Source organism: Cetorhinus maximus, chromosome 11, assembly GCF_964194155.1.
Source record: "Cetorhinus maximus chromosome 11, sCetMax3.hap1.1, whole genome shotgun sequence".
In the NCBI taxonomy this organism is placed as follows: Eukaryota; Metazoa; Chordata; class Chondrichthyes; order Lamniformes; family Cetorhinidae; genus Cetorhinus; species Cetorhinus maximus.
In genome coordinates, this window is record NC_135889.1 from 104,582,296 (window position 1) to 104,598,410 (window position 16,115).

General features: G+C 44.9%; 1 protein-coding gene across 5 annotated transcripts in view; it reads left to right on the forward strand.

The window, feature by feature from the left end:
• lypd6b (LY6/PLAUR domain containing 6B) overlaps nt 1-14,994 on the forward strand; it is a 196,288-nt gene extending 181,294 nt beyond the window's left edge. For all 5 annotated transcript variants that reach the window (XM_078551388.1, XM_078551387.1, XM_078551390.1 and 2 more), the window contains 3 exons: nt 1,824-1,922; nt 12,576-12,706; nt 13,677-14,994. In XM_078551388.1, coding sequence (XP_078407514.1) covers nt 1,824-1,922; nt 12,576-12,706; nt 13,677-13,847 — 401 coding nt within the window. In that variant the 3' untranslated portion in view covers nt 13,848-14,994. The remainder of the gene's footprint in view (nt 1-1,823; nt 1,923-12,575; nt 12,707-13,676) is intronic.
• The last annotated feature ends 1,121 nt before the right edge of the window (nt 14,995-16,115 follow it).

A 16,115-nucleotide genomic window follows, 5' to 3' on the forward strand; every position in this document is an offset into this window, starting at 1 on the left:
ATGTCAGGGTCAAATGCTGCTCTCAACCCCACACAGTGTCGGGAGCAGTAAACGGACATTGATTTTTTTTTGTGGGATTGTCCAGTTAAGGATAGTGGGAGCTAACGATAATAGGAGGCCCTCCAGCACTGAAGGGGCTCCAGCCTGCCATTGCAAGTAAGGGAAAGAGAGGAAGCAACCGTCTTGAGGGGCCCTCTCAGCACTTTCAAAATATTTGAAATAAAAATGGCCACCACCTTTGTAGAGGAGGGTTGGAGGGGCCTCAGAGTGATATTGGAGCACTGGCCGCCCAGTCTGCTGGCGGCAGGTTGCCCCCCCGCCAGGCATCCACCGTGCTCACAATACTGGGGCAGGGGGGACTCGCAGGAAAACTGGAAAATTCCAGTTAGTTCCTGATCAATGGCCTTAATTGGCCTCTCATTCGATTAACAAATCGGCATTCCAGGCCTGATCTGGCCTTCAAGAAAATAGCCAGAATTCGGGACAGTGGCGGGAAGCCGGCAAACCAGCTGGCGTCAGAATATTCCATGCCTGCCCGCCTCCCATTCCTGCCCCTATATGGGCAGCAAAGTCCTGTCCTTACCTACAGTGTATGTTGGAGTCAGCAATTACTTACACAATTGTTCAGCACTTCCTTCCTTATTACAGTGTGTATCTATATCAATCCGGCTGAACATAAGAATGTAAGGAATAGGAAGAGGAGTTGGCTAGCATGATTACTAACATGTTTGGGGCAATCAATGCTACTTCTAAACTATTCACAAAGTGATTTAATTTTTAATTCTTACCGCTGTGAAGCATGAGTGCTGGAAACTGTGAAACTACCGTTAAATTCTTCAATATCAATTAAAACGGAAATCGATCTGTCTGGATCGGGGGTTATTTATAAATGATGAAACAAACTATGTTGCGATGAAAAAACAAAAACAGAATTACCTTGAAAAACTCAGCAGGTCTGGCAGCAGCGGCGGAGAAGAAATCAGTTAACGTTTCGAGCCTTCATGGCCCTTCGGCAGAACTGAGAACTCAGTTCTGCCGAAGGGCCATGAAGGCTCGAAACGTTAACTGATTTCTTCTCCGCCGATGCTGCCAGACCTGCTGAGTTTTTCCAGGTAATTCTGTTTTTGTTTTGGATTTCCAGCATCCGCAGTAGCTTTTAGCTTTTTGTTTTTATATATGTTGCGATGAAGGGACACATGACCTTGGTGATCTTGAACTTTGGGAGCAATATATTACATTGGTGAGGGTTTTCTTGATGAGTTTCCTGATGAATGTTCATGCTTTATATATTATATCCCATTCACTTTCATTTCACTGTAAAACCTTACAAATGTGAAAATAAATATGGCACTCGTGTGTTAACCCTTTGGGCACAACAGGTGTTACATGTCCACCTGCTGTATGGCCTTTTGTGGAGTCAAATCATTGTTGCCTATCGAAACTGACCCTGGGCACAAAGAAAAGTGAGACTGTTGCCTGCTGGGAATGCCACTGTGCTCAGCTTTGTTGTCAGATCAGGTCCTTTCTCTGAAATTTGGCTGCATTTACACCATAGCCGCAGCAATACAAAGGAAGCTGCTGTGCAGTAGTGCTGCAGGTGTGGTGTAAATGCACGCCTTCCCATTCATTCTCATCTGTAGTGTGGGGAAGGTGTTTTTTTCAAAGAAGATGTCAACCCAGTGATGCAAGACTACAGGCGTGTTTCATTCAGTGCAGGTCTAAAAGTATTTATTTAAGATACTGATCATCATACTTGATATCATGTCTGTTCTACAGAATGATCAGCTGTCCACAATTTTCTGAACGTTCTCTCTTTTTCACAGCGACTCCATTTCCAAACAGCTTCAAGTGCTTTACTTGCAACAATGCTTTGGACAATTATGAGTGTAACAGATGGGCTGAAGACAAATGGTGTCCTCAATGTGAGTATCTTGTAGCCCAATGGATATGGTTGCTCAATTCTTTTGGAAGATTTACAGCTTATGGTCTGATTAATAGTCCAAAGCCCTCTTTGTAAATAGTTTGTTTCAATACCAGTAACTGCTTGCCTCTGAAGCATTAAAAAAGGCTTAATAGTCAGTCAGTGTGACAGAATGATTTAGCTTTACATAAAAACTTGTAGGCTGGTAATCAAAAAATAATGTATAGCTCTGATGCTTGCTTTGAGCCAGCCATTGAAATTGTTATTACAATATTTAGTTAGGCTTTAGGAGGAAATAATAATTCAAATTGAAATTTAAATATTGGTTGTTCATTGTTAGCAACTATTGTTCTGCACTTTAACCTTTTTCTTTAGTCCTGTGTTGGAAGTTTGAGATAGATGGGACAGATGTCTCTCCCAATGTACCTAAATCTGTGTAGCATAACTTTCAGTTGTCAAGTGACGCATTGGTGCTCGTGCTATTGTCAGGGATGGGAGAAATCTACCAGTACAAATTGGACAATACTTTTATCCCCTCCACTCAACCTTTCCTCTCAGGAATGCCAAAGGTGAGGCAAGATTAAAACTGCTCTAATCTGCATATTAAATACTTAATATAATTTTAATAATTATCTTCACAAAACCTTGGGGAGATGGTGGCGTAATGGTAATATCACTGGACCTAATAATCCAGCAGTCTAGGCTGGTGCCTGGGGACATGGGTTCAAATCCCTCAACAGCAGCTGGTGAAATTTGAATTCAGTTAATAAATACGGAATATAAAGCTCATCTCAGTCATTCTTTGATTTACCAGCTTCCTTCTTTGGTGGAGTTTCTGAGATAAAATTCTGCCCAATGTAATTCTTCACTTGGCTTGTGGGCGTGCGCCCAACACGCTCGAGCGTCACATAGCCTACAATGACGACGGGTGAGCGGCCCGACGTCACTGTGCACTCGCACAATATTTCCCTCAGTGAGTGTGTGCGAGTGCCAGAGCCACGCCCGCCATTAATTAGGAAGCCAGTTAAGGCCACTAAAAAGTCATTTGATGCCAATTTTTTGTTGCCCATGCGATTTCGTGTTCGTCGCATGGGCAAAACGGGCAGGCAGCCAGCCGACAATTTCAAAAGCTCATCCATGGGTGGGATAAAAAGGGTTAGCGGCATTGCCAGTGTGAGTAGTGAGGAATTTGGTAAATAGTTTTCTACTGGTGACTTATTGGTATATGGGAGCTTCATCTCTGTTCGGGCCTCCATTGTTAGCATTTCCAGGCTTCATTTCATGACTCCTTGGAATCTCCAAGGACCCTGGAGAATTCAGACCGTGTGGACCCTCCCCAGGTATCTGTTACCCTGGTAATGGGGATTGTGGTCTCTGCTGGTGGCACCTCCTCTGAGGAGGAAGAGAGGGGCAGAAGGGAGAGGGGGCCAGGTGCCCAAATGCAGCTTCCCGGGCAGCGGCCTGTGGGAAGAGAGGCGCAGGCACAGGGGGTGCAGGGCCAGCAGGAAGTCCAAGGTGGAAGGAGCTGCAGAAGAACCCACTATCCTGCTGCCAGGGTTTACAAGCAGCGATGCAGCTACCTCAACATGTTCGAGGTGCAATGCCGAAGGAAGCTCCGCCTCTCAAGGGAGACACCTCCATCTGTCAGATGATTGGGCCTGAGATCACTTCCAACCACATGGGTGGACACCCCATGCCAGTAGCTCTGAAGGTCAGAGTGACCCTCAACTTCTATGCCTGCGGTTCGTTCCAGGGGTTAGTGGGGGAATCTGTGTGGAGTGTCCCAATCAGCTGTCCATAGCTGCGTCAAGCTGGTGACAGAAACTCTGTTCAGGTGGGTATTGACTTTCATTCATTTCTGTATGGCCAAGGCCAGCCAGGCTGAGCGAGCTACAGGCTTTGCAGCGATTGCTGGGTTCCCCCATATCCAGGGTGCAATTGACTGCACACATGTGGCCATCAAGGTGCCAGCCAGGTGCCTTTGTCAACAGGAAGGGATTCTACTCCATGAACGTGCGCATAGTGTGTGACCATAGGATGCAGATTCTGCAAGTCTGTGCAAGGTACCCAGGCAGCTCCCATGACGCATACATCCTCAGATACTCCCAGGTTCCGAGGCTCTTCAGCGCTCCAGCCTGACTGGATGGATGGGAACTGGGTGACAAGGGCTATCTGTTAAAATGGTGGCTTATGCCTCCTCTCTGCCACCCAAGAACAGAGGCAGAGCAGCGGTATAATAGGCGCCATGCCTCAACAAGGGCGGTGATGGAGAGAGCACTAAAATACCCCGCAGAGCGGGTGTCACTGATAGTGGTCGCATGCTGCGCTCTCCACAATCTGGCACTGGCAAGGGGGGGACCCACTGGAGGAAGAGAATCTTGATGCAGCTGCACAGGCCATAGATGAGTCATAAGAGGAGGAGCAGGGTGAGGAGAACGCTGAGGGTGCAGGGAGGCAGGGACACCAGGGACGCCTTGATCCAATGCTTCTTCAGCTAGGCTGCCAAATAAGAGCTGCCGCCTTCATCCCTGATGTCTGGAATGGCCTTTTCCTTTGACCCCAAAGTCCACTCAGTGCCTGTGCAATAAAGGGTCGAGCTACCCAGGTCCAGCATTACATACTGGCGTACCCTGCACCATATTAAATAAAAAGGTGAAGCATACTCAGGACATTACGACAAAAGAAAATTTACCTCATGTTGACAGTCAAAATAAATTAATAGAACCTTCTCTGGTCTTCAACCCCAGACCAGTTAAAATAATCAAAACATTGCACAACATAAGATCACCCATGACCAGTCCCTCTTGTGCTCATGGTGGCTCAAACTTACTTTTGGGAATGCTATGTTTTGGTGATCCCTCGCTTGATGGCACCGGCATTGGAGACAGCCTGCTGACTCTGCTGTCCTGTTGGCCTTGATGACCTTGGCGGTCGTCCTCTGGCCCATGGAGCCTGTGTTGGCCCCGCCTGGGAGGGAGCGGCCAATTCCACAGCTGGCATTTCCCCAGTCACCGCAGCTTCATCGGATGCCACAGTCACTGTCGGAGGGGTGGAGGAGCTGCTGCCGTCATCCAGAGCGCCCCGACAGGAGCCCACAGAAATGATAGGCAGCTCGTGCGCCAACGTGTGGTCGCTCTGGACCTCCCTGCTCACCACTGATGGTCGGGCGCCTAGCTGGGATACTGGGTGCTTCATCTACCTCCCATACGGACACTGACCACGCCAGGTCAGTGCCTGTGTGAGGGTTTGCAGGTCCGAGCACAACCCCAGGAACCCCAGGTTCTATTCCTCAGAACAAAGATCTAATGCCCATTGAGGTGCTGGTATCTGCGCTGGTGCCTGGTTCAGAGAGCTGGTGTGACACGGGTGCAACTGGAGCCTGGCGGTCCCCTGGTGTCAGGGGTGGCTCTTTGGGGCCCTCCAATTGGGTGCATGGTGGCAAACCTAAGGGAGTACAATGACATGTCATTAGTTTAAGTCATCACACTGTCACTGTGCATGCCAGGCACTCTGGTGAGACAATGGAGATCTACATCATGGTGCCATTGTCTTTCAATGATCAAAGGGGGCTCCAGTTTTGAGGCTGTCATCAATAATAAGACTACACTAGAATGTTTGCATATCCGAGTCTCTCACCTCTGTGCACTGTGCTCTTACCTTTGTCTGACGCCACAGTTTCTCTGTGGCCGGTTGTCCGAGGTGCATGCTGACTCTCCAGCTCCAGGGCGTCCTGCTCGTATCTGGTTAGGATTAGGAGGTTTGGGGGGGCCTCCGCCTGTCCATGACCTCTCAATACTGTTATGGGTCGTCTTCTCCTGAAAGGACAGCGGAGCATTGATTAGTCCACTCTCTACCTACAGCGCCATTGCAGCCTGGCCAACCCCAGCTGAGAAGCACCTTGCAGGGCACATCAGAGTCACGGCCCTCGAGCTGCAAGGCACTCAGGCCAAGCAGCCAGGGCTCACCCCCTTGGCCAGCTCCAGCGTCATTGACAACTGCCACTCAGACTCTACCACCCCTGAGCTCCACTGGGGGACGTCCAGCCCTTAACACTTCAACACATTGATCCATGTCAACACTGCACTCACCCTTTCTGAGTGCAGCAGGTCATTAAACCTCTTGCAGCACTGGACCCAGGTGCGCCACACAACATCATGGCTGCTGACCAGGACTGCCACATCATCCCAAGCTCCTTCTGTAAGGTGCGGTGGCCTCCTCCTTCCATCCCTGGGGACATGGTTGCCCCTCCTGGCAGCCACCTCCTCCAGGAGGACCGCGAGGCACACATCCGAAAAACAGGGGGCCGAGTGCCCACCTGACCTGCCCTCCCGCCTGACGTCTGCAGCCGCATTTGTATCAATAATTTTTGCTCTCCTGCTGACAACACCTAACATGTCTTCATCGCCGACAGCCTTCCAGGGCCTGACTGCCGGTTTTAAACCAGCCGCTGGGTTGCCATTGGAGCCGTGGCCGATAGGCCCCCGCCCGCCCCTTCCCCACCATTGGGGAGCTGCCGTTCACACTTGGCAGGCCTTAATTGGCCCGCCAGTGTGAAATCGCGGTCGGGTACCGAAGGTAAGCAGAGGGCTATTTCCTGACCACTTCTGGGCTCACTGACCATGTCCGCCTGCCAACCTCAAAATTCTGGCCAAAGAATCTATAGCACAGGACACAGGCCATTCAGTGTTTAAGTTCAAGTTGTGCCCCTTCCCACTCAGTCTATTTATTCATCTCACCCTATTAATATAATTTACTGTCCCTTTCTCAGTGCCATGTACTTATCCTAGGAATTTCATTAAGAGCTGATGCTGAGGCCTTTTGAAAGGCCATAAATCTTTAGACAGGTAATGAATCCCAGGCAGGATTAAGTTCCTTATTTTTTTAGTCTTGGCTCCTGCTGAAGCTGATTATTTGTCAGCTTTTTGTCTTGGCCCTCTGGTGGCAGAACTGTGAGTCTTTGAAAATCGGATCAGGGTGTGCACCGCTAGCCTCCTCGGTCCTGGTGGGCTGTCAACCCAGCAAATAACCCCACCTCTACAACGCAGAGAGCTCGCGCTAAAGCTACATAAATCATTCAGAAAGCTCTGTGGAGGCAGAAACCATCATGGCTTTTAAATGGGAAGTGAATAAATCTTCAAAAAAAATAGAATAAGACTATCTTGCTTGTAACTTAATTGAAAATCTTTAGAATTAATTATATAACTTAACAGCAGAGAACTAATATAGCATCCAAAGATCCCATCTTTACTCTAATTAGTGTTGGTGATTGTTTTGTATTGCACTGGTTAAGACCAACACATGTCCAGCAACAGGCAGCCATTATTGAACAACTTTATTTACACCTCCGCAGCAGAGGGGGCAGTATAACATAATGTTTGGCTATTACAGTTATGTAATTGTATGATGGCTTAACATCATCCTATCACATTCCCCTCAGGCACTGACCCATATATTTTAACATCCGCACCCCCGCCCCCACTTAAATAGTGGAAGGAGGAATTTGATACAAGCATGGTCTTTGTATGTCATCACTAACAGTCATTTCCACCCTTATGTGTTTAAAGCTAAGGATTGAAATGTGATGCCTCATCACCAAATGATCCCGTATTACTCAATAAAACCATGGGATGCAAGGAAGTGAGGCTAAACAAATATGTTTTAGTATGTTGCTGTGCAAAAAGATGGCAGGCTCCAACCTGAGACTAGTCTCAGTAGTAGTCTCTAGTAGGAGACTAGTCACCTCAGTATGTTTTTATTTTAAATTCTAGTACTATTTATTATGCACACGTCACATTTTCAACTGAACATTTGAGGACAAAATCATTCTAAAGCCTTATCTAGCAGTGTCCCTTTAATTAATGGTGATTGGCCTTTCTAAAAATCATTTATTGGTGTTTTTCTTCAGATCTTATAGACATTAATTGTATACATTTCACCAGTTCCCAATTCAAAGAAAATCAGGGCAGATATGCATTCAGGTATCTTCCAGTGTTATTTAATGACCTTCTGTCCTGTTTGGATCTATGGCTGGGAATTTTTGGACGTGGCATGGGTTCCACTGCTGGAGATGAAATGGGAGCAAAGTGTGAGCTTGCTTCAATGGGTGGCAGGACCAGGGGCTGAATTTTGTCAGCAGCAGCCAATTGAGTGGCTGACACTGGGGCTGCCTTAAAGATGATGGTCCACCCCAAGAGCTGCCAGCCCCATCACAGGGGCAGAGGCTCAGCACTGTCACTGATGGATCCTGGAGCACCTGGAGGATGAGGGGGCAACTATGTGCCCTGGAAGACAGGTAAATTGGATATAGGGTCACCAGGGCAATCAGGCAAGACCTTAGGTCACTGACAGCATGCATGACTATGCCGCAGGAATGGCCATTGCCCCTCGGGGGCCCCTATGGGTAGGTGGGGGGGGAGGGGGCAAAGAATGCTCAAAAAGGAATCTGCCTTCCCCTAGAGCCCATCACTAGATCACCAGGGTTTAGCTGGTGGCCTCCCCACTTGAAGAAGGGTCCCCTGTCACTGGTAAAATTTCAACAAAGACGAGAAGAGGTCTTAATTGGCTAGAATTTTACAGCCCTCTGGGGGTAGAATGGCAGACAAGGTGGGGGCTGTAATATTGGGAGCCATGCCGGCAGTGCTGTTCCTGGCATCTACCTAACCCCACCCATCCCAGCTGCAATTATACCAGTGGCTGGGTAGGCACCAGGCAGCCCATTCACTTGCGGGTTACTTGAAGCCCTTAAGTGGCCAATTAATGGGTACTGAAGAGCCTCCTCCCGCTGCCAATGGGATTTTACCAAATGCCCAGCCCTTTGTGGCCAGGCAAGGGGGAGGGGGGATGGCCTCCTTGATGGGTGCCCTGTGCCTATCAAACGCACCCTCATCCACAAGACACAAACCCAAATCCCCAAAGAATTCTTCCCTCTTTGCCCTTGCCAACCATGCCCCCACCCCTTTGCTGCTTCCTGCCAGCCTGGTCCTAGACTCACCTTGCATCTCGGCTCCTTTTGCTTCCTTTTGCTTTCGCTGCAATCCCAGCAGTGGCCACCACTCCCGGTGGCAGTGCTGGGACATGAGAGTTACCGGCCCTCTGATTGGCTGGCAGCTCTCTGAGGTGGGACTTCCACTTAGTGAGGGGCAGATGTCCTGCCTGTAGCTGATTAAAGGGCTATTGGCCGTTTAATGGCTGCGGTGTGAGCCTGCCATGCAGAGGGGGGCTCGCCCTTGACTTTTATGTGAGGGGTGGAACTTGAGCTCTGATTTACAGTGACATGCGATATTTGTACACCAATGTACTCATCTTATCCTGAAAGATCTATTAAAAGTGGGGTGGGGGAATGTCTAAAATAATATGTTATGACCGATGTAGTCGGTAAAGCTGAGTTATTTAAAAAATCCCAGAGGGAAACTTTAAACAACTATCATAACCTATCATTTTAAGTGTTATGTTTGAGATACGCCTCTAAATTCATGAGTCAGACCACCAGCTCTCTAAGGTTTTACATTAAACTAAATGAAACATTTTATTAATTTACACAGGTTAAAATATATATACACATAGCTTCAGATTACTACTATCATAACTTCTAACAAATTCCCAAACTAATCTCCATTAAGGCAACAGCAACCCATAGACTTAACCGAACACCAAGCAAAGCATTTTCACCTTACGAATTTAAAATGAGGTTCTTTTCACTTTGATTCCTGTGGAGTTAATTGGAGGCTTACAGCTGTCTTTTGATCTCACATTGCCTCTGCCCTGCACACCCGAAAACTACTGAAGTTATACCTACCACCACCCATTGAATGTAAATTCTCATTGTATCACCAACCTCTGAACTAAACCTCCCTAACAATAAAACCCATTTCACAGTACCAATTTTATTAGTAATACAAACATATGGCTTGGTATCCGCTAGATAGGTGTCAGTTTTCACCCCACTTCTTGAATGCTCTATTCAAAAAATGCAAATGCACGCTATCTCTCTTACATATCAAAACTAGTACACATCAAAGCACCCAGACTAGCTAGCTGGCTTTAATCCAATTAAGACCCACCCATAGACTAAACCTCTATTTTAAAAGAAAAATATTTTCCAATGATATTATATCTATTAATAGCTTCATGACAAATACAGGAGAAGGGAAGTTCCAAGTTACCCAAGAATCACTTCTTGTTTACCATTACTGTAACTTTTACATCTGTGTATCTTTTTCTTCTCATCACATCTGGTCTGATTTTTCATTAATTTTTATTAGTCTTTATTAACATTATCCATGGAGCGGTATTTTCTGGCAATTGGCTACCATGACTAGAAAAGAATAGTTTGCTGTAGTGAATTTAGCCATGCCCCAGCACTGGATTCCATGCATCAAATCTATCCTGCTTTTCCCTCAAATCGATGTAATAAGCTTTGGTTAAGGTGTCAGCTGTGGCTCAGTTCATAGCACCCTCGCCTTTGAATCAGAGGGTTGTGGGTTCATGTCCCACTCCCGGAAACCAAGAACTGTGATTGTACTCGAAAAGAGTTGCAATCTGTGACTGTTGGTAACTCGAACGAGTTTCCTACAGGTAGGAAGTAGACGATAGAGATTTAATCAATGTAATAAGCTTTGGTTAAGATTCTTGTTTTGATCTCAAATATGAAGCTCTCAAACTTAATATCAAATTCAGTTGTATTATGTTCATGTTTTGCTTTCTTTTACTCTGAGGTTACTAATTGCCCCTGTCTAATTACACTATCTCTAAGATACCCCAGGAAGGATATAATTGCCTTGGAAGTAGTACAGCACAGGTTCAATAAATTGATCCCTGGGATGAGAGACTTGTCCTATAATGAGCGGATGAATAAATTGGACCTGTACTCTCTGAAGTTCAGAAGAGCATTAGCGGTGAACTCATTGAAACATGAAACATTTTAAATGGGGTTTGACAGGTAGATACTGAGAGGTTGTTTAAACTCGATGGAGTTTAGAAGGATGAGGGGGAATCTGATTGAAACTTACAGAATACTGAAAGGCCTGGATAGAGTGGACGTGGGGAAGATGTTTCCATTAGTAGGACAGACTAGGACCCGAGGGCACAGCCTCAGAGTAAAGGTAAGACCTTTTAGAACAGAGATGAGGAGAAACTTCTTTAGCCAGAAAGTGATGAATCTATGGAATTCATTGCCACAGAAGGCTGTGGAGGCCAGGTCATTGAGTGTATTTAATACCGAGGTAGATAGGTTCTTGATTGGTAAGGGGATCAAAGGCTATGGGGAGAAGGCAGGAGAATGGGGTTGAGAAACTTATCAGCCATGATTGAATGGTGGAGCAGACTCGATGGGCCGAATGGCCTAATTTCTGCTCCTATGTCTTATGGTCTTATGGTTGTTTCCCTGGCTGGGGAATCTGGAACACAGGGGCACAGTCTCAGGATAAGAAGATGATCCTTTAGGACTGAGATGAGAAATCTCTTCACCCAAAGAATTGTGAATCTCGGGAATTCTGTACCCTAGAGGGTTGTGAATGCTGAGATAGACAGATTTTTGATCTCTCAGGGAATCAAGGGGTATGCAGAGAGGGCGGGAAAGTGAGTTGAGGCAGTGATCACTTTAAATGGCGGAGAAGGCTCAAGCAGCCATATGGTCCATTTCTTCTCCTATTTCTTATGTTCAAAGGAAGATCGCAGGTTTGGTTTGTGCTGAGTTAACTGAATTCAGATGGGATGCCTGAAGGGGTACTAAACTACTAATCCAGCCAATGAGATGTCTTATTGCACCATGACAGTCTTCCGGGAAAAGAGCGGGGGGAGGGGGACAAATTGGATAATTCCTTCAAAGAGTTGGCACAGGTGCAATGAACGGAAAGTTCTCCTTCCGTGCTGTAAAATTCTATAATAGAAATTGCCTCAGTGCCCCTGGCAAAGTGGAAGCAGCCTACGCATGTGAAAGTTTCAGGTGAAGATGGGCTCAAGTTCAATCCCAGCCCCTAAAGTAGAAATGCCTTCCGACACTCATTGTCATAGCTCATCTTAAAAAAAAAACTGGAGTGTGGTAGCAGACACATAGCTTAGCAAGCACGAAACGATGTTGAGAGGGAAGGGAAGAAAATTGGCAGAGAAGAGAACAAGAGTAGCTTAGTGAATGCTTTCGGTGATAATTTAATTGCACATGATATATGAAGCAATGTAAAATGTTAATGCTTCAAATTAACCCTGACAGAAGCCTCATTATATCAATATCACATACAGAAACTCTGTAAATACTGAATAATGGGAACTACTCTGCGGGTTTATATCGGAGAATGACAAGTATGAAAAGCTGTCAAAAGATAGAGAACACTTTTGTAAGATAAATACCTAATGAAGAAAAATGCAGAAAATGTGGTGACCAAAGTATAAAGGTATGTGACTTTGAGACTTTGTTACAGCTTTAACCAGGTATTAGGGTAGTAATTGCCATTCCATTTCTGTATTAGGCTGCACTTTATTTGCCTAAAAGGACCAAAGTTAGGAATTTACACTTTACGAGCACTATATATTTTTTATGGCTACTATATAGTGGAAAAAAATCCCTGAGAAATTTTGGATGACTTGTTTTTATGGCTTCCAAGTGGTTTGTAAATGGCAAAATAGTCTAAATCTTAATTTTTGTCTTTTTATGGCACAGATACAGAGTATTGCCTTACAGTCCACAGATTTACAAGCCATGGTAGGAGTGAATCAGTCTCGAAAAGATGTGTTTCAAAGGAGGAATGTTATTCAGTTGGCTGCCATCACATCAGGAAGTTTGGTCATATGGTAAGTGCTGGCACAGGCATAATGGGCTGAATAGTCTCTTTTTGTGCTGTAGGATTCTTTTAAGTATATAACCAAAGGCACCATGTATGAACTAATGGCATTTCACCAGTGTTCCCTGCATAAATGAAATAAAAAAATAAACTTCATCTTGGCCTGAACAGGAATATCAATTTTTTTTTAAAAAGGTGCCATAAAGCTGTTGATATATTTTTAAATCTTTCATGGGATGATAGTGTCCTTGGCTAGGCCAGCATTTATTGCCCATCCCTAATTGCCTTTGAGAAGGTGGCGGTGAGCTGCCTTCTTGAGCCTCCGCAGTCCACATGGTGTAGGTACACCCACAGTGCTGTTAGGAAGGGAGTTCCAGGATTTTGGCCCAGCGACAGTGAAGGAACGGCAATTATATTCCCAAGTCAGGATGGTGAGTGGTTTGGAGAGGAACTTCTAGGTGGTGGTGTTCCCATGTATCTGCTGCCTTTGTCCTTCTAGATGATAGCAGGAGCCTTAGTGAGTTGCTACAGTGCATCTTGTAGGTGGTAGAAACTGCTTGATTGCTTAGTGGATTCAGATTTAAAACTTTTTGTTGTCTACATTTTAGTTGCCAAATGCTCTAAATGTATCACTGGCTTTTCTATACTTAGTGTTGCCAGAATGAGGTAGAACTCTTTTGACCAATTATGAATAGATGCAATTTAGAGAAACTGAGTTTGTTTCTGACAATTTTCTCAATAGACTTTAATTAGACCAGCTTGTACACTTCAGCCTTTGATTTTATCTTGGTAGTTTGAAGGGAATCCGAAAGAGAGAGTAGAGACCAGGTAGATAGGCACAAACACTGTAGAACTGTAAGCAGTGAATGAATGCCACTAGGAACAGATGGTTCTTATGCATGCACTAGAAGTCTGTAATTGGAGGTGGATGCAACTTCAGTGGAAATATTTAATCAGGAAGTATTTTGTTTTTGTTCCAGGAGTGCACTTCCTGTTGTGAAGGGATGATCTGCAACATCGAAGTGCCAACGAACCACACAAATGCAGTGCTCGTGGTTAAAAAGCCCCACAGGTTTTCTTCATCTGCCAACAATAGGATGTTGAGCATACCCTGGATCACAGTAGCACTGCTAGTTATTCTCTTGGTATGATAAAAAGCAACCAGAGGCAAGTGAAGTTGATTTTTCTAATGCGCATCAGCCATATTGACCGATGCCACTTTTGGACTTTGGAAAAACAAGTGTCTTCTTCAAAATATTCCCAGATATTTGCACAGCAGGTGACAGGTGCATGCTGTCATTTTGTCCTCTGACATCACAAAGACTGTATTTGGAGCTGAGCTGATGTGAGAAATTGTTGTTGCAATAAACTACTGAGCTTGGATCAATGACTGTTAAGGGTCAAATGACGAAGATCACATGAAGATAAATACAGATTTCCTTTTTTTTAATTCTGAATCAATTTTTCTATCTTCTCCTGAAAGTGTTGATCAATTTGCAAGATGCATGGACACCATTTGCCTTATAGCACCCTTGTCGAAACCTTGACAGTATGTGCCTGCAAGCTATTCAGTCGTGAATTATCAACAGCCATTCTTACCTGATGTTCATGCACTTCCAGTAGGAGCTACTGGACAGTGATCTGGAACAGAAAGCTTGACCATTTTTCTCCACTTTTACTGCTGGTGCACTGAAGCCAATTACATCTTTCCCCTAAAAGCAGCCCAGGTGTGAATCAATTAACTCAGGAAAGACTATAGATTGACTTCGAGATCTTCTTGGTCTGTTTGAATTGGCAAATGGCTGGATAAAATCAGAGGAGCGGAAATACAGATTTTCCATGGTAACTTTGCAGACATTTTGTACAAATTTCTCAAAACTGCTAACAGTGTATCCTTCCCTCCCCACTTCAATGACTGCAATTGCTATTTATGATTTAAGGCTAATTCTATGATGATAACATGGCGGATGGTAGTTGTCAGAAGTAAATTTCTTCTACACAAGATAAAGCTGTTCTTGGCGATAGGACGGAACAAAATGGAGAAACTATAATTAAGCCATAAAAACAAATAACAATAGCATTTCTAGCTATTTAACTGAAACAGATAACATGCGTAATATGTTATGGTTGAAGGTAGATTTTGGCTGTTTGTAAACAATATGCGAGCACTGGCTAGTGGTACCCTACTCCTTTGTGACCAAAAGATTAAATTGTAATAACGGGTAATTATGATTTGAAGTCACGCTCTGTATCTGAGGATGGTATCCCCTGTTTTAAATAAAGAACAAAAGAAAAACATTTTACACAATAAATTAATTTTGGACTGCAATGACTTATTATTTGTCCAAAAGCAGCAGCCATTCTGTCTCAGCAACATCCCACAATACTCTTGGTGCTTTACCTTCAGAGAAGAATCTTGACCCGGTCTTTTTGCTTCTCATTTTTAAATAGTGCCATGAGATTTCTTACATCTGCCAAATCTCATTCAATGGACCTTCTGTCAGTGGATTCCCTCCCTCAGAAGTAGCAATCTAAACTGTCTCAAGTCCTGATTTGGAGCTTGAATTCACCAACCATTGGCCCAGAGTGTTACCAATCGAACTGAGCTTTTGTACAAATAACAACTTACGGTATGACAGAAAGAAAAGCCTGTTAAAGCATTTTCTTTTCGGGCGATGAACATGATTCCTGTAACACAGACAATGGGAATCAGAAGCAGGAATTCTAATGAAAGGTGAGGTTAACTCTGTTTCTCTCTCCATAGCTACTGTCTGATCTGCTGAGTATTTCTAGCATCCGTAGCATTTTGCTTTTGTAGCAAGCAATCAATAGTAACTAATTGCAGGCATTTGCATAAGGAGCCGACTGAGAACAAAAGCTATTCCCTGGAGTATTTATCATCTATGGGTTGCCAATTTCTAGATGTGGTGGGAGGGCTACAGAAAAGAACAAGTTATTTTCCTGTGAATTGGGTTTAAGGATTCATGGACCTTCTAGCGTCCTGTTCTAGTTCTGCTCCTTCCCTGCTCTATGAAGGAATTCATATTACTGCCAGCCCTGCTGCAGATGAGAACAGGTTCTGGAATTTCCTGTGTGCAGGATCCTGAAAGGACTTTCCCAAAACTGGCTGGGGAATCTTAACACTCTTTCCGCACTTGTATTATAAATGCTAGCATAGAATTACAATATGCCCCTTAGTAAAAAGTCACGGGAGGAGAATTAATGATGGCTCACTACCTTCATTCTGCTCCCTCTCTCTTTGCTGCTCCCTATTTTCTTCTGCTGCAGCTTCCTCCACCCCAGTCTCCTGTCCCATCATCTCCCCACTGCTTAACTACCCCTGAGTAAACCATACATACAAAACTACAAAACTCAGAAGGGTGGCAAGCAGAAAAAGTGACAACTCAAAGTACAACATA